Source organism: Dasypus novemcinctus, chromosome 25 (genome assembly GCF_030445035.2).
Source record: "Dasypus novemcinctus isolate mDasNov1 chromosome 25, mDasNov1.1.hap2, whole genome shotgun sequence".
Classification (NCBI taxonomy): domain Eukaryota; kingdom Metazoa; phylum Chordata; class Mammalia; order Cingulata; family Dasypodidae; genus Dasypus; species Dasypus novemcinctus.
The window spans coordinates 16,505,949-16,523,765 of NC_080697.1; the positions used below are offsets into that span (position 1 = coordinate 16,505,949).

General features: G+C 54.6%; 1 protein-coding gene across 2 annotated transcripts in view; it reads right to left on the bottom strand.

The window, feature by feature from the left end:
* The window catches only part of KIF3C (kinesin family member 3C), a 36,449-nt gene extending 19,055 nt beyond the window's left edge, over positions 1–17,394 (bottom strand). Inside the window, exon 1 of one of the 2 annotated variants that reach the window (XM_058287731.2) lies at positions 15,239–17,394. In XM_058287731.2, coding sequence (XP_058143714.1) covers positions 15,239–16,774 — 1,536 coding nt within the window. In that variant the 5' untranslated portion in view covers positions 16,775–17,394. The remainder of the gene's footprint in view (positions 1–15,238) is intronic. The other variant, XM_058287732.2, reaches the window with a different exon arrangement.
* Positions 17,395–17,817: the final 423 nt, after the last annotated feature.

Sequence of the window (17,817 nt, forward strand, 5' to 3'; positions counted from 1 at the left end):
TTAAAAAAACTGTGGGAACAGATGTAAGACAAAATTTCCCATTGTAACCATTTTTCAGTCTACACTTCAGCGGCGTTAATTACATTCACAAAGTTAGGCTGCCATCCCCACCCTCCCTTAATGGTACTTTTGAGTGATTCCCAAACAGAAACTCTACCTACCAAGCAAAAACTCCCCATTTCCCTCCCCACGCCCACCCCCAGCTCCTGGTAACTTCTAATCAAGTACATTTCATTGAATTTGCTTATTCTAGATATTTCATGTCGGGGAATCATGGTGTCTGGCTTAGTTCAGTATCACAACTTCAGAGAATCACTGCTTTTTTGAGGACACCGGAATCAGCATCACCTGGTCATTATGTTAGAGACGCAGAATCTCAGGCCCTTCCAGACCGACTGAATCAGGGGGCATCAGAACAAGACCCCAAAGCGATCTGGGTTTGAAAAGGACTGCTTAAGGGACATGCCATTAATACCACTGTTTTTCAGATGAAAGCTCCAAGGGTTAAGAAACCCATCCAAGGTCACCTTGTGGCCATCACCTTTAAAAGGAGAGTCCAACCCGGGCCTGCCCAGCTCCAAAGCCCACGTCTTTCTACTACAGGTATTGCGTGGCGCCCTTTAGGAAGCACGACCTGGGAAGTGGACGTGGCTCAACTGACAGAGCGTCCACTTACCATATCAGAGGTCAAGGGTTCAAACCCAGGGCCTCCTGGCCCATGAGGTGAGCTGGCCCATGCACAGTGCTGATGCGCACAAATAGTGCTCTGCCATGCAGGGGTATCCCCCGTGCAGGGGAGCCCCACACGCAAGGAGTGCGCCCCGCATCGAGCCACCCCCAGTGAGAAAAGCGCAGCCCACCTAGGAGTGGTGCCACACACATGGGGAGAACTGACGCAGCAAGATGACGCAACCAAAAAGAGACACAGATTCCTAGTGCCACCAAGAAGGACAAATGGACACAGAAGAACACACAGCAAATGAACACAGAGAGCAGACAACGGGGTGGGAAGGGGGGATTGGGAAGAGAAATAAATAAAAATCTTTAAAAAAAAAAAAGGAAGCACCACCTGCCATAGGTTTCCAGCAAGAGGAAATATGTCTAAGCTCCAGGAGAGCTTTCAGGGACAAAATAGGTTATTTTAGCAGGGGGGAGGATAGAGTGGGGAGCCAATGGCTAGATGTTATGATGCTCTGGGCAAGGTTCTCTGCCAGAGAAGTTGTGCAGGAGGGGAGAGGGGGATTGAGGAGTGGGAGAAAGGGGAAGCGATTTCTCATAATATGGAAGTGGATTGGGGAAAGAAAACAAAAATAAACAGGATTCTCTCGATGGGAAATGTTCAGGTGTTACACCATTTAAGGACTGGTTCTCCATTAGAAATTGTGCAGGAAAGACTGTGCCGGTAAAACAGCCAGCTTCACGGAGGCCCCCAAATCCTTCCAGGTGGCCAAGTGCAAGAGAATTCCTAGGCCACATGAGCTGACAAAAAATGATGCCAGATGAGCTTCAATTATAGTTTCACATTTTGGAAAAAGGCATCCTAGCTCCACTCATTAAATGATAGCTGTGAGCAATCAGTTATAAGTCAAAAGAGGGGAGAGATAATTCTCTCTGGTTCCAGAAAACACTGGCTTAATATGCTGCTGCAGCTAAAAAAGCCAATAGCATCTGGCCAGCACCATCATGAAGGCTTTTTGGAAACAAAACAAAAAACATCATGCCCTTGTGGAAAACCATGATGCAGCTGAATCTGGAGAGGCGAGGCTACTTCCCTTCACTGCATCTCCAGAGACAAAAGGACAGGGAAGATGTAGAGGAGGACTGAAACCATCCAAGGACTATTATAAGAGACTTTAAAAAATAGAACTCTGGTCTGCAAAGACAAGGAAAGGTCAAGAGGATGAGCCTGGAAGCTACACAATCACGAAAGGTCTGAAAGGAAAAATCCAGACTTTCCCATTCAATCCTGGTACATAGAGGAACAGCTTATACCTTGAGTTTTGAAAGCAAAAGTTTTTAGAGCAAATAAAAGGAAGTTCTCTTGTTTACAGAAGACAAGAAATTTATCTTAGGAGTTGGTGCTGGATTAAATCCCTTAACAGTTTATTAAGGGATTCTGGAGACACTTTTTTAACGTTTTATTGTTTTTCCCTCCTTTCAGAAAAATAAAATTGCATAAACATCAAAATAACCACAGAAATAAAACAAAAAGATGGGAGTAGATGTGGCTCAAGCAGTTGGATTCCCACATGGAAGGTCCTGGGTTCGGTTTCTGGTGCCTACTAAAGAAGACCAGCAGACAACGAGCAGAGATAATGAGGAGGCACAATAAGCAGAGACAATGAGCAGGCAACAAGCAGATAGATGAGGGAGCCATCTGTCAGGGGAGGAGAGAAAAACCTTACATACTCCCCACCATAACTAATCAGCTTCAGTTTCTTCCATTTTCCCTGTTCCAAATTCTTCCATACACTTACATCGTTTTTTCACATCTATAGACATGGAATCTGTATAGGCTATGTCTTGCTCATTCCACTTTCATATCCCAAGCGTTTTCTGTTACTTCCCTAATGTTTACGATTATAATTTTAATGGTTACATAATACTTAAGAGTAGAGAAGCTATAATTTATTTAACTAACCCCCATTATAAGATACATAGGTTGCTTACAATATTTGCAATACACATCCTTGTGCATATAAACTTTTCCTCCTTTTAGATGACTTTCTTAGAAGGAAATTTTCGGAGCGGACAAAGGGTGATGAACATTTGGGTATTTTGGAAACATACTGTCAAGTTACCTTCCCAATGGATTATAACACTTAAACTACTGCCAGCGATAAATAATGGAATAGTTTTTATTGTTCCTTTATAGGCATGAAACATTATCATTCTTTTTAAAAATTTGCTATTATAAAGGATATGAAATTGAGATGCCATTGACGTTAGTCTCTATTCCTGAGATGCCATTGACGTTAGTCTCTATTCCTTTGAGGTGATCCTGTGGAGGTCTGATCTCCCCTTTCACAACAAACCCTTTTGTGCCACTGAGGGATTTTAAAATGAAGAGACAGACCTTGGACTCGAACCAGAATGCTTTCTTAGCCTCTACCCTCCCCAGCTCTGCACACCTAGGCCCACACTCTCCTCACTCAAAGGCCCCCACCGTACCTGGTTCTTTTTTTTTTTTTTTAAAGATTTATTTATTTCTCTCCCCTTCCCCCCCACCCCATCTCCCGGTTGTCTGTTCTGTGTGTCTATTCACTGTGTGTTCTTCTTTGTCCGCTTCCATTGTTGTCAGCGGCATGGGAATCTGTTTCTTTTTGTTGCGTCATCTTGTTGTGTCAGCTCTCCGTGTGGGTGGCGCCATTCCTGGGTAGGCTGCACTTCCTTTCGCACTGGGCGGCTCTCCTTACGGGGTGCACTCCTTGCACGTGGGGTTCCCCTACACAGGGGGCACCCCTGTGTGACACGGCACTCCTTGCACACATCAGCGCTGTGCATGGGTCAGCTCCACACGGGTCAAGGAGGCCCAGGGTTTGAACCGCGGACTTCCCATGTGGTAGGCGGACACCCTAACCACTGGGCCAAGTCCGCTTCGCCCCCCCCCCCCCCCCCGCCCCGTACCTGGTTCTTGAAGCCATCTGGACACTGTCAGGCATATGAGGCCTGGCATCTGTTTGCATCAGCCAAGATGACTGGACCAGGCCCAGCCCTCCTCCCACCTCAACCTTATTCTATGGTTCCCAGGACTGGTTTCTGCATTGGTTCCTGCTAACCTGCCTTTGTGTTGGGCCTCTCCTTGGACCTGGAACTCTGCTTCAGAATCCCTCCTCCTGCCGGGGCCCCAGGCTCCAAGGCCAGAATTCCTGGACAATGACTGACTGCCCATTATTCCCCCTTTCTGTTTGTCCAGTCCCCTGTGCTATGCTTGGGCAGCCCCGCTGGGACCCGGCACAGACGTGGCCTGCATCACAACTGCATTTGCCAGATTGTCTTCACGCCAAGTCTTGCACACTTGCCCAAATCCGTGCCATCGGCCGAGCCTGCTCACAGGACCTGGTTTGTGCCAGAGGAGGCGGCTGGTGCAGGCATGAAATCTGTGGGTGGAGCCCAAGCCAGGTGCAAGGTCCCGGCTCCCTTTTCCTCCCCGTTCTCAACGCCTGCTGTTCCTCCACTCGCATGCTCTGAAATGTGTCACACGCCGGCTTCAGTTCTTTGCTTAGTAACAGTTGCCTACCCCGTTTCCCTGGGGATACCAGTAGCCACCTCCTCCTCTCCCTCAGATGCCTCTATCCTTTTTCAGCACCTGTGGTGGGCAGGGAGGGACAGGGTACCTCAAGTCCTTAGACCCGGGTTCAGGCTGGGGGGCTGGGGGTGTCTCAGCAAAGGGGCTGAGAACGTGGAGTTCCTGGCCCCCATGAAATGTTCCCTGGCGCTCTCAGCTGCCTGGAGTCAATGCTTCCTTTGTGATCCCTCAGGGCCCAAGAGTCCAGGTGGGTGGGGCTGGGGCCAGGACCCACGTCTGGGCTTGCTGGATCTAAATAAGTCCAGTGTAACGAAAAGGCCAGCAGGGCTGCGGGGGTGGAAGAGACAGGGCCACGCACCAGAGCCTCCCGGGAACCCTGCCGTCTGCCCCCCCCCCCCCCCCCCCCCGTTTGCCTTACTTACAGGCAGCCCAGAGTCTCCCAATTAAGGATTCATTATGGGGAAGCAGATTTGGCCCAACAGATAGGGTGACCACCTACCACGTGGGAAGTCCGCGATTCAAACCCCGGGCTTCCTTGACCCATGTGGAGCTGGCCCATGTGCAGTGCTGATGCGCTCAGGGAGTGCCGTGCCACGCAGGGGTGCCCCCGCGTAGGGGAGCCCCACGCACAAGGAGTGCGCCCCGTAAGGAGAGCCGCCCAGCACGAAAGAAAGTGCAGCCTGCCCAGGAATGGCGCCACACACATGGAGAGCTGACGCAGCAAGATGACGCAGCAAAAAGAAACAGAGATTCCTGGTGCTGCTGACAAGAATCCAAGCAGACACAGAAGAACACACGGCGAATGGAACAGAGAGCAGACAACTGGGGTGGGGGGAGGGGAGAGAAATAAATAAAAATAAATCTTAAAAAAAAAAAAGGATTCATTAGGGGTATCTCTGTGGTGACTATGCACTGTCCAAATAATTTGCCAGTCGTTTCCCAGTTTGATCAGTGTCCTGGTTCCAGGTAGGCCAGCCACCGTGACAATTAACCACCACGATCACCACGGATCCCGTCGACTTGGCAGGCACAGCTTGGGATACACTCAGAGGCTCATTTTTTCCTATTCCAGGAGCAACTGGCATGCACAAGCAGAGGCAGGAGACAGGAGGCCCCAGCTCGCACCCAGTGCTGATCTGGAAAGCTCGATGGCCACGCCTGGCCAGCCCCTCTTCTGGGAAGATAGCGCCAAGGACGACTTGAGCAGGAGCGAGAAGCCAAACCGCCTCTGCCAGCTCCTCCAGACTATTCCAGAGGAGAGAGGAGTCTCAGAGGCAACTTGCTATGCACCTGCAGCTGGGCAAGGTGCTTCCACGTGACTCACGCTATTTCATCATCGCGAGAGCCTTAGGAGACTACGGCTGTGCTCCCCATTTGAGATGGCAGAAAAACCAAGGCTCGGAGAGGGGAGACGGCTTGCTCAGGGCTTATGAAGCCAGCGAACAGCACCGGCGCCGTCTGAACGCCAGCCTCCTAGTCCAAGTTCAGCGGCCCTTCCCCCGTCCTCCCTCTTCCCCCAGGCTCAGGCAGGAAGGAGCCTTGGAGAGACGCAGCATTTGGCACCTGCACTTCTGCCAGCTCTGGAATCATCAAGAGCGCTTACGGTACTATTTCTTTCTCCTCCGCTGGAAACAGGCAGGGCTCTCCTGAAGATGCTTCTAGGCTCTCACAGGGGCCCCTGAGCTCAGCAGGCCAGAGCTCTCCTTCGTAGGCTGCAGGGTATGTGGGGGGAGGGGAGGAAAGTTGTCATCACCATGAGTCCCAGGCAGGGGCTGACACCTGGGAGGCCCAGGTGAAGAGCAGCCTCTCAAGCCCCAGCGTGGAGCGACAGAAAGTGCACTGGGCGTGCATGGCAGAGGGTTCAAGTCCCGGTGCCCTCTCTGCCACCCTACTTGCTATGAAATCTTGGTGTTCAGCCTCTGGGCTGCAGTGTTCTCGGTAAATACCCTCTACTCTGCAGGCTTTGGGTAAGGATGGTGAGTGGGATAATGGATGTCAAAGTGCTTGGTAAATGGTACAAGCAAATGCCGGTGGTCACTGGCTATTTCAGTCCCTTGTCGGCATTTACCCAGCACCCACCAAAAAGCCACACAACTAGCTCCCCATGCCCTGCTTCCATCTTTTAGGAAATACAGCCACTCCTGCCTTCGCAGAACGATTTCTCCTTCCGTGGTTCTCTGACTGCAGATCCTGAGGAGCCCCCAGAGGTGAGGACAAAGGAAAGAGCTATTGGGGGAGGGGGTGAATGGTTATGATTTTTCAGTGATTTTCTGCCCTGGGGGTCGGGAGTCAGGAGAACAAGTCTCCTGCCCGGGGTGGTGCAAAGTAAAAGTACAACATGAATGACTTGATGCTTTGAGTGTCAGGTGTCTTCTCACCAAGGAGAGAGAACAAGTAGAGATGTGGGGGAAGCGGTTGTGGCTCAACTGACAGAGCATCCACCTACCACATGGAGGGTCCAGGGTTCAAACTCAGGGCCTCCTGGCCCATGTGATGAGCTGGCCCATGTGCAGTGCTGATGCACACAAGGAGTGCCGTGCCACGCAGGGGTGTCCCCCGCACAGGGGAGCCCCACAGGCAAGGAGTGCACCCTGTAAGGAGAGCCGCCCAGCACGAAAGAAAGTCCAGCCTGCCCAGGAATGGTGCCGCCCACATGGAGAGCTGACGGCAGCAAGATGACGCAACAAAAAGATGTTGCAAGATGCAGCAAGATGACGCAACAAAAAACACAGATTTCCGTGCTGCTGACAACAACAGAAGTGGACAAAGAAGAACACACAGCCAATAGACACGGAGAACAGACAACTGAGAGGGAGGGAAGGGGAGAGAAATAAATAAATCTTAAAATAAATAAATAAATCTTTTAAAAAAAGAAAATTAGAGATGAGGGGGCGAGCTGTGCTCCAGCCCCAGCCTCATCCTGGACGCGGTGTGGGAGCCCTGAAGGGCCCATCGTGGAGGAGGGGAAAATGAGCCCTTCTCCCTCAGTGGAAAAGCACCAACTCCCCAGGTCTGATCCTCACCTTCAAACTTTGTCCCCCATTTCCCCCCCTTATTGTGGCCTTCTGGAGGATTTCTCTCCAGCACCAGGACTGCGCATGCCATCCAGCCGGGCCACAGAATGCCACGGTGCCAGAACCAGGCGAGACCGATGGATGTCCAGCGCAGCCTCAGCATTTGACGGCCGCTGAGGTCTGGGGGGCGTCCTGCGAGGCTCGGGGTTGGGGCTCAGCCATGCCTCTTGGGCGCTGCCCTGCCCCTCTAACTCCTGGCTCCTGGCCCGCTGCTTCCCGGGACTATCAACAAATGGTGCAGAAGGGAAGGAATCATCTACGGATCACCTCCTGCAATCCCTGGGAGTAGAAGAGACCTGGTCACGGCTTGCTAATAACTGTGTATTCCTGAGGGTTATTATCATGTGAGGGATTATCCCTCCATTATTCATTACCTTTAGGTGAATCTTCCAACCGGGTGTTAATGCATTCCATTTATTATTTTTTCCCTCATTTAACAGCTTGAGCCCAAACAAAGCATTGTTTCCCTCCAACATTCCAGATTAGCCTTTGTTTAATCATAAAAGGAATATATGCTTTTTATAAAGGATTGTTTTTTTTAAGTAAAAAACAAGGTATAAAATGAAAATTAAGGGAAGCAGATTTGGCTCAACTGATAGAGCATGCCCCTACCACATGGGAGGTCTAGGGTTCAAATCCAGGGTCTCCTGACCTGCGTGGTGAGATGGCCCATGCGCAGTGCTGATGCGGGCAAGGAGTGCTATGCCACGCAGGGGTGTCCCCTGCATAGGGGAGCCCCACGCGCAAGGAGTGCGCCCCATAAGGAGAGCCGCCCCGTGCAAAAAAAGCACAGCCTGCCCAGGAGTGGCGCCGCACACATGGAGAGCTGACGCAGCAAGAGGACGCAACCAAAAGAGACACGGATTCCCAGTGCCACTGACCAGAATACAAGCGGACACAGAAGAACACACAGTGAAAGGACACAGGGAACAGAAAACTGGGGGGGAAGGGGAGAGAAATAAATAAGTCTTAAACAAAAAAAAATTGAAAGTCTTCCTCCCTATTTTAAACCCTAGAGAGAACCACTATCTGTGAGTTCTGGAGATTCCTTCCAGACATTTAAAAGACTTTGAAGACTGAAGTATTTCTATCTACTGATTGATGTTCTTGGCCATGGATACTCAAAGGTTTTGTTGATTATCTGGATGACTGGTGCTGGGCTGAGGTCAGAGGCCGGGTTTGCATCATGTGGAAGGACAAAGATGAGTTAAGCCCCGTGGGAGACCAGAGCTCCTCCTGGGGCGGATTAGCCAGGGATCTGGCGTAAACCCTGGCTGGCGGAGCGGGCATCACAGTATGGAAGGGAAACCTGTGGGCTTTGGGGTCAGGCAGCCGCGGGCCCGTATCCAGCCCTACCACTTCCAGGGCGTATGACCACAGGGTGTACCTTCTTTAATGGGCCTCAGTATTCTCATCTGTCACACGGAGATTCAAATAGCACGACCTCCCGGTGTGACTGTGAGGACTGAACAAAGTAATGAACTGAAAGAGCACCTCAGGGTGCTGGGCATCCGATGCGCACTGACAAATGGAAGCCACCGTTGTCCATCCTGTTGCTACCATCGCTATCGTTATCACTGTCCTGTCGCAATGAAGAAAGGAAAGAGCCTGCAGGCCTATTACCTCGTGTTATAACTCATCTCTACCCAGATACATAGATAAATAAAACCTCAAGCACCCTATAAGAGCAGGGCACATGGGATGGATGGCCTGGATCTGTGGGAAAAGGGACCATTTTCTTATCTACTCAGACCTACCCTCTGCTTCAGGAGCTTTTAGACCCAATGGGCTCCTGAAGAGGTGGGCCAGACTGGCCGGGAGGGAGAAGAGTGGCCCTCTCTACCCGACTGCCAGGCCCTTCCTCTTATCTTGAGGACACAATGAGGACAATGTCACAAGCCCTTCAGCCGATTTTTGCACTATCTGGCGGCCTGAACTGACTAAGGGAAATATAATACACTCCTCCAGCCCATACACATCCTGAGAAACTCAACACTGCTGAGCCCCCAGAAGGCCTGCTGAGCTCAGAAATCCACAACCTCTAGCAGAAATTTATTAGCTTTGTATACTTCCTGTTGGTCACATCTTTATGTTACAAAATGCCCCCAGCTCATCACAGTCCTGTTACCCAGTCACACCCGCCAGCAATGAAAAGAAATAAAAGTCAAAGCTCCCACGGGTACCAAGAGATCAGAGACTCTGACCTGGATGCCAGACCCATCCTGGAGAGCTGGTCCCTTCTTAGCCAGCTTCTCTCAGGATCTGATGCTGGAGGACTCAGCTGGGGGTGTGGGATGTACACACAGTTCCCTGGCCACTCGGTCCGTGAATCCCAGGGCATCTGGCATGGGGATGGTATCTTGGAGGATATGTGGATGAAATCACACCAGCTTTGGGAAAGCAGATGCTCCTGAAGCTATTGGGAATCCATGGAGACGATCATCAAAAACCAAGCAATGGATTTAACTTCTCTGCAGCACTTTCTCTCCCAATTTGGGTTATTTCTCTCAAGAAACCCTGCAGTCCACCCGTCTCCCCACTCTCTCCTCCTTTCTCCCTGTCTCTATGACTTTCTCTCTTTTTTCTCTTCAGCGTCCCCACCTATTTCTCTCTTGTCTTTCTCCCAACCTCTGTCTCTTCTTCTCATTATCTTTGACTCTTCTTTAATTGGCCATGATAGAGACTTGAAAAATACCTTTTATTATTGGTTGAATTCATACTACATAAAATTTTAAACCCTCTGCTCTTAATTTTTAAAGATGTACTGAACATTTTCTATTTTGCTCTAAAATATTGCTATTTTTAAAAATTAAGGACTTTGAAGATCATCTCGTCCCATGGCTTTTTTGATCCATGAGCCCCTTAGAGCGTCTTTGACATTCAGTCTCTTCTTGAATGCTTCCGGGGACAGGAGCCCATTACCTCTTGAGGCAGCCCAATTCAAATGGTTTAAAAAGTTCTTTATCTTGAGCTTAATCTGGTCCCATAATTCCTATTCTCTGGATAAGCCAGGATCTTAAAAAAAAGGCAATCTGCAGGACAAACAGGCACACGGGGGTTACAAGGGATTGGGGTCGACCAGCTGGCTGTGGGGGTCCTCCGACTGGAGCGGCTTACGGGGGGAAGCCAGATTTAAGAGGTATATCGCAGGCAGACTCTGGTGGGCCTTGACCTTCTGCCAGGCTAAAAGGGGATGCGTTTGATGTATCAGGAAGGTGGCCAAGCGCAAATACCCATTGGGCAGTTGGAAATAATAATGGTGATGAGAGTTATTATTCACTGGACACTTACTATGTGCAAAGAGCTTTATGTTGACTATCTCATCTAATCCTCTCAATAGCACTGTGCCATAGGTACTATTATTATCCCATCTTATGGCTCAGAGGTCTCAGAATTAGGAAAAGACTGAGCGTTTAGACTTGAGCCCAAGCCTGTCTGATTCCAATGCCTGTGAGGCACTGTGCACAACCAAGTCAGCAGGGAGCCAAGCATATGACACCCCAGTTTAGGAGTCACACAGAAGAGTGTTCAGAACAGAGGGCCACTGGGGCCTCCTGAGACCTCTTCTAAAGATGAGCCCCCAATTCCCTTTCTAAGCTTCTGCTTGCTTCTAACCACCACTGGGCAGCTCCAGCCACCCACTGGTCTCTGTCACCTCCAATTCAACACATCTTCAACAGCAACTGTCATTTTACACCCCCTCCCCGGCGACTGGTTCCCATCCTGAGTTTCCTAATTCTTTAAGCAGAGAAGAGCACCAAATTTTGTGTCAAACCAACCTGGTTTCAACTAGATCAGCTTTAGACAAACCATGTGGCCTTGAGTAAGTTAGTTAACTGCAACAGGCCTTGGTTTTCTCATCTATAAATTGGGGACTATTACACCTTTCTCGGAGGGTTCTTGGGTGGATTGAATGAGATCATTTCTACACAACGCACAGCATGGAGCTCGACAGATGGCAAGGTCATGATGACTTCTCTGACTTAGTTTCTCAGGCTGGAAAGTCCCTCACTTGCATCCATTCTTACGGGTAATCCTCATGATGAGAGGCGGGAGGAAGAAGAGGGACGCACCCAGGGGACAGGAAAGGTGCAAGGCTGTTTGTGATGCCCAGAGTCGCTTCATCCCGCTGGCTTTTGGGGCTGCTTCTGCAGGGTCTCTTTTTCCACCTCTAGCCCAGACATCCCTGCTCCCCTCCCTCCAGACCTACTTCCCTGGGGGGGTCACAGCCTATCGAGATGCTTCTGCCTCTTCTGCTCTGCTCTTCGGTTCAAGCTGCAGTTGTACTAGCTGCAGCCTTTGCTTTCCCCAAACACTGGGATCGAAGTTTTAGAAATCATCTGGTCCAAACTGCAATCCCCCAAAGTAATTTCAACACGAAAGCAGCCATTTTTTAAAAAATCAACTATTGCACAATTACACTCGCGTCAAGCGGGCCTCCTCCCCAGCGACCTACACACATTCATCAGCCCTCACTGCAACGTGTGCATTGTGCACAAACATGTGAGCTTCGACTGCGCAGGACAATGCCCTCATTTGTGGGTCTGTGACTTGACCTATTCTTTCTAGCATCCTCCTCCTTTATAGACTTAGTCTGCTCTCAAGCCCCCCAGAGACACTCCATGAGTATGGACGGCTAATGACCGATGCATGGGGACGGCTCGATCCCAAACCCCACGCACCTGCCCACCCTAGCATCCCCCGAGGCACACGGTACACATGAAAGGAGAGATGGGGCGGGTTCCGAGGAGACGCAAGGTGACTGTACACAGTGAGGGGAGAACAAAGGGAGCGGGAGTCTTGGGGGAGGCAGGCGGGGAGAGCAGGCGAGGCGGGCTGTAAGATGGGTCAGAGGGAGTGAATGAGGGCACTGGGTCACATCAGCGGCTGCTCAGTGCCCCGCAGAGGGTGGCGAGGACGGGAAGCAGGGAATGGGGGGAGGGGGCGTTGACGTCATGACTCAGAAGGTGGGGGAACGCGTTGCAGACGGGGAGCGGAGGCTCAGCTGATTTCTAGGAGGGACGCCAGCTCCTGCCCTCCGAGACCCCCAAACCTTGCCCGCCCTGCTCTTCTCCAAGCTGCTGCCATTATGCAAGGGGGCTGGGATGCAGGGTAAGTTCAGGCTTCCACGAATTACAAAGATGTCAGTCCTGGAGATAGATCACTGGACCCCTGCTTGGCCAGACAGAAGCCATCCTGTGGCTGCTAACGCCCTCCATTTGTTTGGTGCCTTCAATTTATTGCAAATGCCCTCACACCAATGAGCCCATTTAATCTTCAGCTCCACCCCGTGAAACAGGCAGGATTTGGGATTACTGTCACACACACGTGCTCCTCTCCTATACCCCCCCACCCCTTTACCCGGTGGATCCCTCAATGGCCCTCAAAGTGTTCCCACCATCCTGGAAACCTCCAGCCCTGAACAGGCGGTGCCTAAGGGGCCAGGGGGAGGAGCGGGTCCTCTGCAGACTCTCTTCCCTGCCACTCTGCTGACTGTCCTGGGCTGGCTGGGACTGAGTCACAGGATACAGCCTCATGCCCCTCCTGGAATTTCCCAGGCCACCCCTCTCCCTGCGCTTCTATCTGAAAGCCTGGCATTTAATGGCCTTTTCACCCACTCCCCAAGGAGCTGTGGCAGGCTGCTCCTGCCTTCAGGCAAATGGAAACCTGAGGCCTCAAGAGGCAAAGGCCTTTGCCCTGAGTCACTCGCTGAGCCAGCCCGGAAGGATGTGATGAAGTGGGAAGAGCAGAGAGCCGCGGGCCTCAGGAGACCCGGGTTCCAGTCCCGACGCTGACCAGCCAGGGGTCACGAGAACATCACGCCACCTCCCGGCCTTGCCCCATCACCGTCAGTGCAAACAATAACGCCCATCTCTCCGGGTTGCTGGGAGGATGAAACGAAGATGGCCAACTGCTCTTTAAATATAAATTATTACATAAAAACGAATTCCTGTGATGATCAAGTAGCATGGGTCGCTTCAGGACCCTGGCGTAATGGAAAGAAGCTGGAGCGAGAATAAAGAGCACGGGCTCTGCTCAAATCGCTTGCGTGGCCTGCGGCAGGTCAGGGTCTCCCTTTTCCCAGGACCCTGCCATCGACATGATGGTGGAGCTCCAGGGGGCTATGCTTCTGGCAAGAGTTCTGGCACTCGTACCCTGATCTTTTGACTGTCCTATGATCTGTGTCCCACACTGCCTTAGATCCAAGGGCCTTATTAAGGGGAGCCTGTCACTTGCCAGCCATAGGAACCCTGCCCCCTCCCCTCTACCCACGTCCCCACGTGGGTGGAGTGTGCTTCTGCCATCTTCTCTCTGCTTTGCTCGCCAGCTCTAACACCCAGTGGAGGGATGGGGGGCGCTTGGCAGTGAAACCAGGTTGCCCGGGGAAGATTCCCCAGTTGCAAGCCATCAGTGTACCTGGATTCCCTCCCTCCCAGGAAAGGCCAGAGTCTAACTGCCCTGCCTTTGACATCCTACTTCTCTCAGGATGGTCCCGAGGGTGCCAGGCCCCTGATCCTTTTCTCAGCAGCACCCTTGCTGGGCTCATGGAGGTGAGTGACGTACTGAATGTGTAAGGCCAGAGCCCCTGGCGCAGCAGCACACTCCCGTAACACAGACAATGGCACACAACTCAGCCGTCACTCTTCCGGCTGCTGCAGCTCTCTGGGCCCAGCCTGGGCTTCCCCGCTCCCCAGCCCACGCTCCTGAGAAGGAAGGACCAGTGGCAAGGCCTTGCCCCTCCCAGCTCATGGTTCCCGGTGTCCTGCATTCAGCCCCCAGGGCTAAGGGCTCCAGGGATCTGGAAATGCCTGGAACACTGACTCCTGACATCTGATTTAACAGGTCTGTGGGTGGTCATGTGAGGCTGGGGGGTGGGGCTGGGAGGGGACAGGGCAGGGGGGGCCTCAGTAGCTAGGCCTGGGGCCAAGAGGCTCCCATGGGGAAGAAAGCAGCTGAGGAAGGCCTCCGAGGTGGAAATCTCTCAGTGCTGTGGGGAATTGGACCTTATGGGATGAAGCCTGGATGAGGAGGGCACTTGGTTTCCTCCTCAGATTAATACAGGTCGAGTCAGGTTGGAAGACCCCGCAGGTCAGTCCTTCATTTTACCAAAAGGGAAAGTTGAGGTCCAACGAGCTGGGGAAGCACCTTGCACGAGGCTACTCAACGAGATATCGATGGTTAGGACTAGACTCTGGGTCTCCGGCTACTGCCCGGTGCTCCTTCCACCCTACGACTGAATGATCCCCCTGAATCTCCTCCCCCACAGCACCAAGCAGCGGGGCAGTGGCCCATCTCCACAGGGAAGCAGGAGCCAGCCACGGTTCCGCCCTCGACCCAGGCTGCAAGAATCCACAGAGCACCAGGTCCGGGGGTTCTAGCTCAGTTCTACCATTTTGGAGGCTGGACCCCTGGTCACGTCACTTCTCTGAGCCTTAGGCCCCCATCCATCTGATAAGAATTTAAGAGCCCACTTAAATTGTGGCTATTGTAGGAATCAAACAAGAGCCTGTCTGCAGGGGCATCTTCAAAACGGTGACGTGCAAGTGGCAGTTATTATGAAAAGGATGTGAAGTCTGAAGGTGCTGCAGGAGAAAGGCAGAGGAGGAGGCTACGCAGAAGTAAGGGTCCACGCTCACGAGTGGCTCAAGTCCTGCCTGGCCGTCCCACAGACCCGACTGAGCATGGGGACCCGAGCTCACTGGCTTCGTGTGTGTGTGTGTGTGTGTGTGTGTCCTTCTCAGTCCCTCGAGGAGGCTCTGGCTGGCAGTCTGGGATGGCAGAAACTGGCCCGGCTGCTCCAGGGGCACATGTGGCTGGAGGGCAGTGTGTGCTGGGAAGGAGAACACCGGATTGGCACGGGGCCCCAGACCCTAAAAGCCAAGCCGGCCAGCGCGGAGCCCTGCGGGGCCCTTACCTTGTATTTGGCGGCCAGCAGCTCCGTGGCCTGCCGTTCCCGCTGCAGGTCCTCCAGCATCTTCTCCTTCTCCTCCAGCAGCTTCTGCTTCTCCTCGCTCACCAGGCTGCGGTCGTCCTGGATGGCCGCCTTCTCCTCCTCCAGCCGCTCCTTCTGCTCCTGCAGGTAGTTCTCCATGTTCTTCTCCAAGGCCGTCTCCAGGATGGGCTGCGGCGGGTGGTGGTTGTTGTTGTTGTCATCCTCCTCTTCGGCCACCCAGGCCTCGATCACGGACCCCTCGGGGTACCCCGGGGGGGCTGACACGGCCTTCTTCCTGCGGCTACTCTTCCTCCGGGGCCGCTTCCCCAGCATCCCCTTCTTCTCCAGCTGGGCCTTCAGGCGGGCGATCTCCTCCTGGAACTCACGCAGCAGCGTGTCCTTGGGGTCCTCGTTCACACGAGGCTTGTTCTTGATGTTCTTGGCTCGGTTGGCGAAGCGCAGGGTGGAGAGGCTCTCGTCGAAGCTGTGAGAGGCCGGTCCCAGCGTGGCCACCATGATGGTCTTGGCGTTGCCCCCCAGAGAGTCCTGGAGCAGCCGGGTGAGCTTGGAGTCCCGGTAGGGGATGTGGGTGCTCCTGTTGCCGGCCAGAGCGGCGATCACGTTGCCCAGGGCGGACAGCGAGAGGTTGATTTTGGAGGCTTCCTTGGGCCTCTCTCCACCACCGCCCCCTCCGCCGCCGCCGCCGCCACCCGCTGACTGCGTGGCCGTCCCCCCCGCTGCGTTGGGGCCTGCCTTGTTCTGCCTCTCGCTGCCAGCCAGGTCCACCAGGTTGAGCTTGCCCACGCGGATGTGGTCCTGGCCATCGGAGCCGCGCTCGCTGCACTCCACGGTGATGACGAAGATGGCATGCGAACGGGAGCTGACCTCGTTCATGTGCGTGCTGCCCACCGCCCGGGTCTGGTTGCCCAGGTTCATCACGTGCTCGATCTCCTTGACGTTCTTGGTGACGAACGAGGAGAGGTCCTTGATGTAGACGCCCGTCTCGGGGTTCTCCTTCAGCTCCAGCCTCTTGCCGGGCTCCTTGGAGAGCAGGTCTCGGATCTCCTCCTGGTAGATCTCCAGGTAGGAGGCCCGGACCAGGTACTGCTGGTTCTGGGAGCGGGAGATGTGGGTGAAGATGTGCTCGAAGGCGTTGGGGATGACCCCGCGCAGCTCCGGCTCCACCCAGGCGCCCTGCATGGTGTAGGTCTTGCCGGTGCCCGTCTGGCCGTAGGCAAACACCGTGCCGTTGAAACCCTGCAGCACCGAGTCCACCAGGGGCCTCACGGTTTCGTCGTACAGGTCCGCCTGCTTGGAGCTGGCATCATACACGGCGTCAAAGGTGAAGGTCTTGGGCAGCTCCCCGGGGGCCGCGCGGGGGTTGCGCAGGGTCACCTGGCCCAGTTTCACGTCCATGGTCAGGATCTGCTCGTGACCAGCAGCCTCCTCCTTCCGGCTGAGGGGGCGGCACCGGGCCACCACCTTGAGGGCCTCGCTGGCCTTGGTCTTACTGGTCATCTTGCTGCCCGGCCCGGCCCCCGCCCCCCCCCTCCCCGCAGCCGGGGCGCTCCTGCGCTCGTCCCTTAGGCCGCTCCTAGGGCGGGGATGCTGGGAGGTGGCCCCGGCGCTGCTGCAGTCCCCTGCTCTCCGGTCCTCGCTGCACCGGGCTGGGGAGGTGGGATCAGGCAGAATCCCCCGGCAGCCGCGGCAGCCGCGGGAGCACCGCCGGCGGGGTGGCAGTGCCCGGAGCCCGCCCCATGCCGGGACGGAGGGAGCGCGGCCGTCAACCGCGCCGGCAACAATGAGATAAAGGAAGAGGAAAACGGGCTGGGGGGTGGGCGGCCGAGCTGTCTCCTCCTCCTTCCTCTAGGGACCCATGGCGGGGGCGGCTGGTCCTGGGCGGCCCGGGGTCCCGGCCCCCGCGGGGGGTAGGGACTCACCTGGAGTCCTCCCCCTCGGCCGGGGGATCGTGCATCGCAGCCGGCGCGGCCGCCTCCGCCGCCGCCACGGGAGAATGGGAGAGAAAAACAGAAGGGGACGGGGCGGAGCAGCGGCGGCGAGAGTGATGTTGCCGCCGCGCTGCGGCCCCGGCTCAGCCTCCCGGCTGGGGTGGGGCGAGGGGCGGGGCCGCGGCGCCCGAGGCGCGCGCCCGGCGCGGCCAGTGCGCGGGGCCGAGCGGCGCGCCGCCGGCCCCCGCGGACCCCGTCGGCGAGCACGGGCTCGGGCGCCGCCCGCGGGCCTGCGCCGCCCCCAGTGCCGGCCTGCGCAGCCGCCGCCCGCCGCGCCCCGCCCCCCGGCCCGAGCATGCTGGGACTTGTAGTCCTGCCTTTGTTAACCGGCAGGTGGCGGAGGCCTTTCCAGCCCCGGAGGCCCCTCCCTCCCCGGCCTGCAACCCCGGGTGCAGCTTACCTGTGGGGGTGTCCGCCACCCCACTGGTGCCCTGCGGGGTCTCCACCCTCGGTCTCTCCTCTGCCCTTGCTTTTGCACCTGCAGACGGTGCTGGGCGCCCTTCCCTGTCCTGGCGTGGCCGGGAAGCCTATGTCCTAGATGTTTCTTGGCCC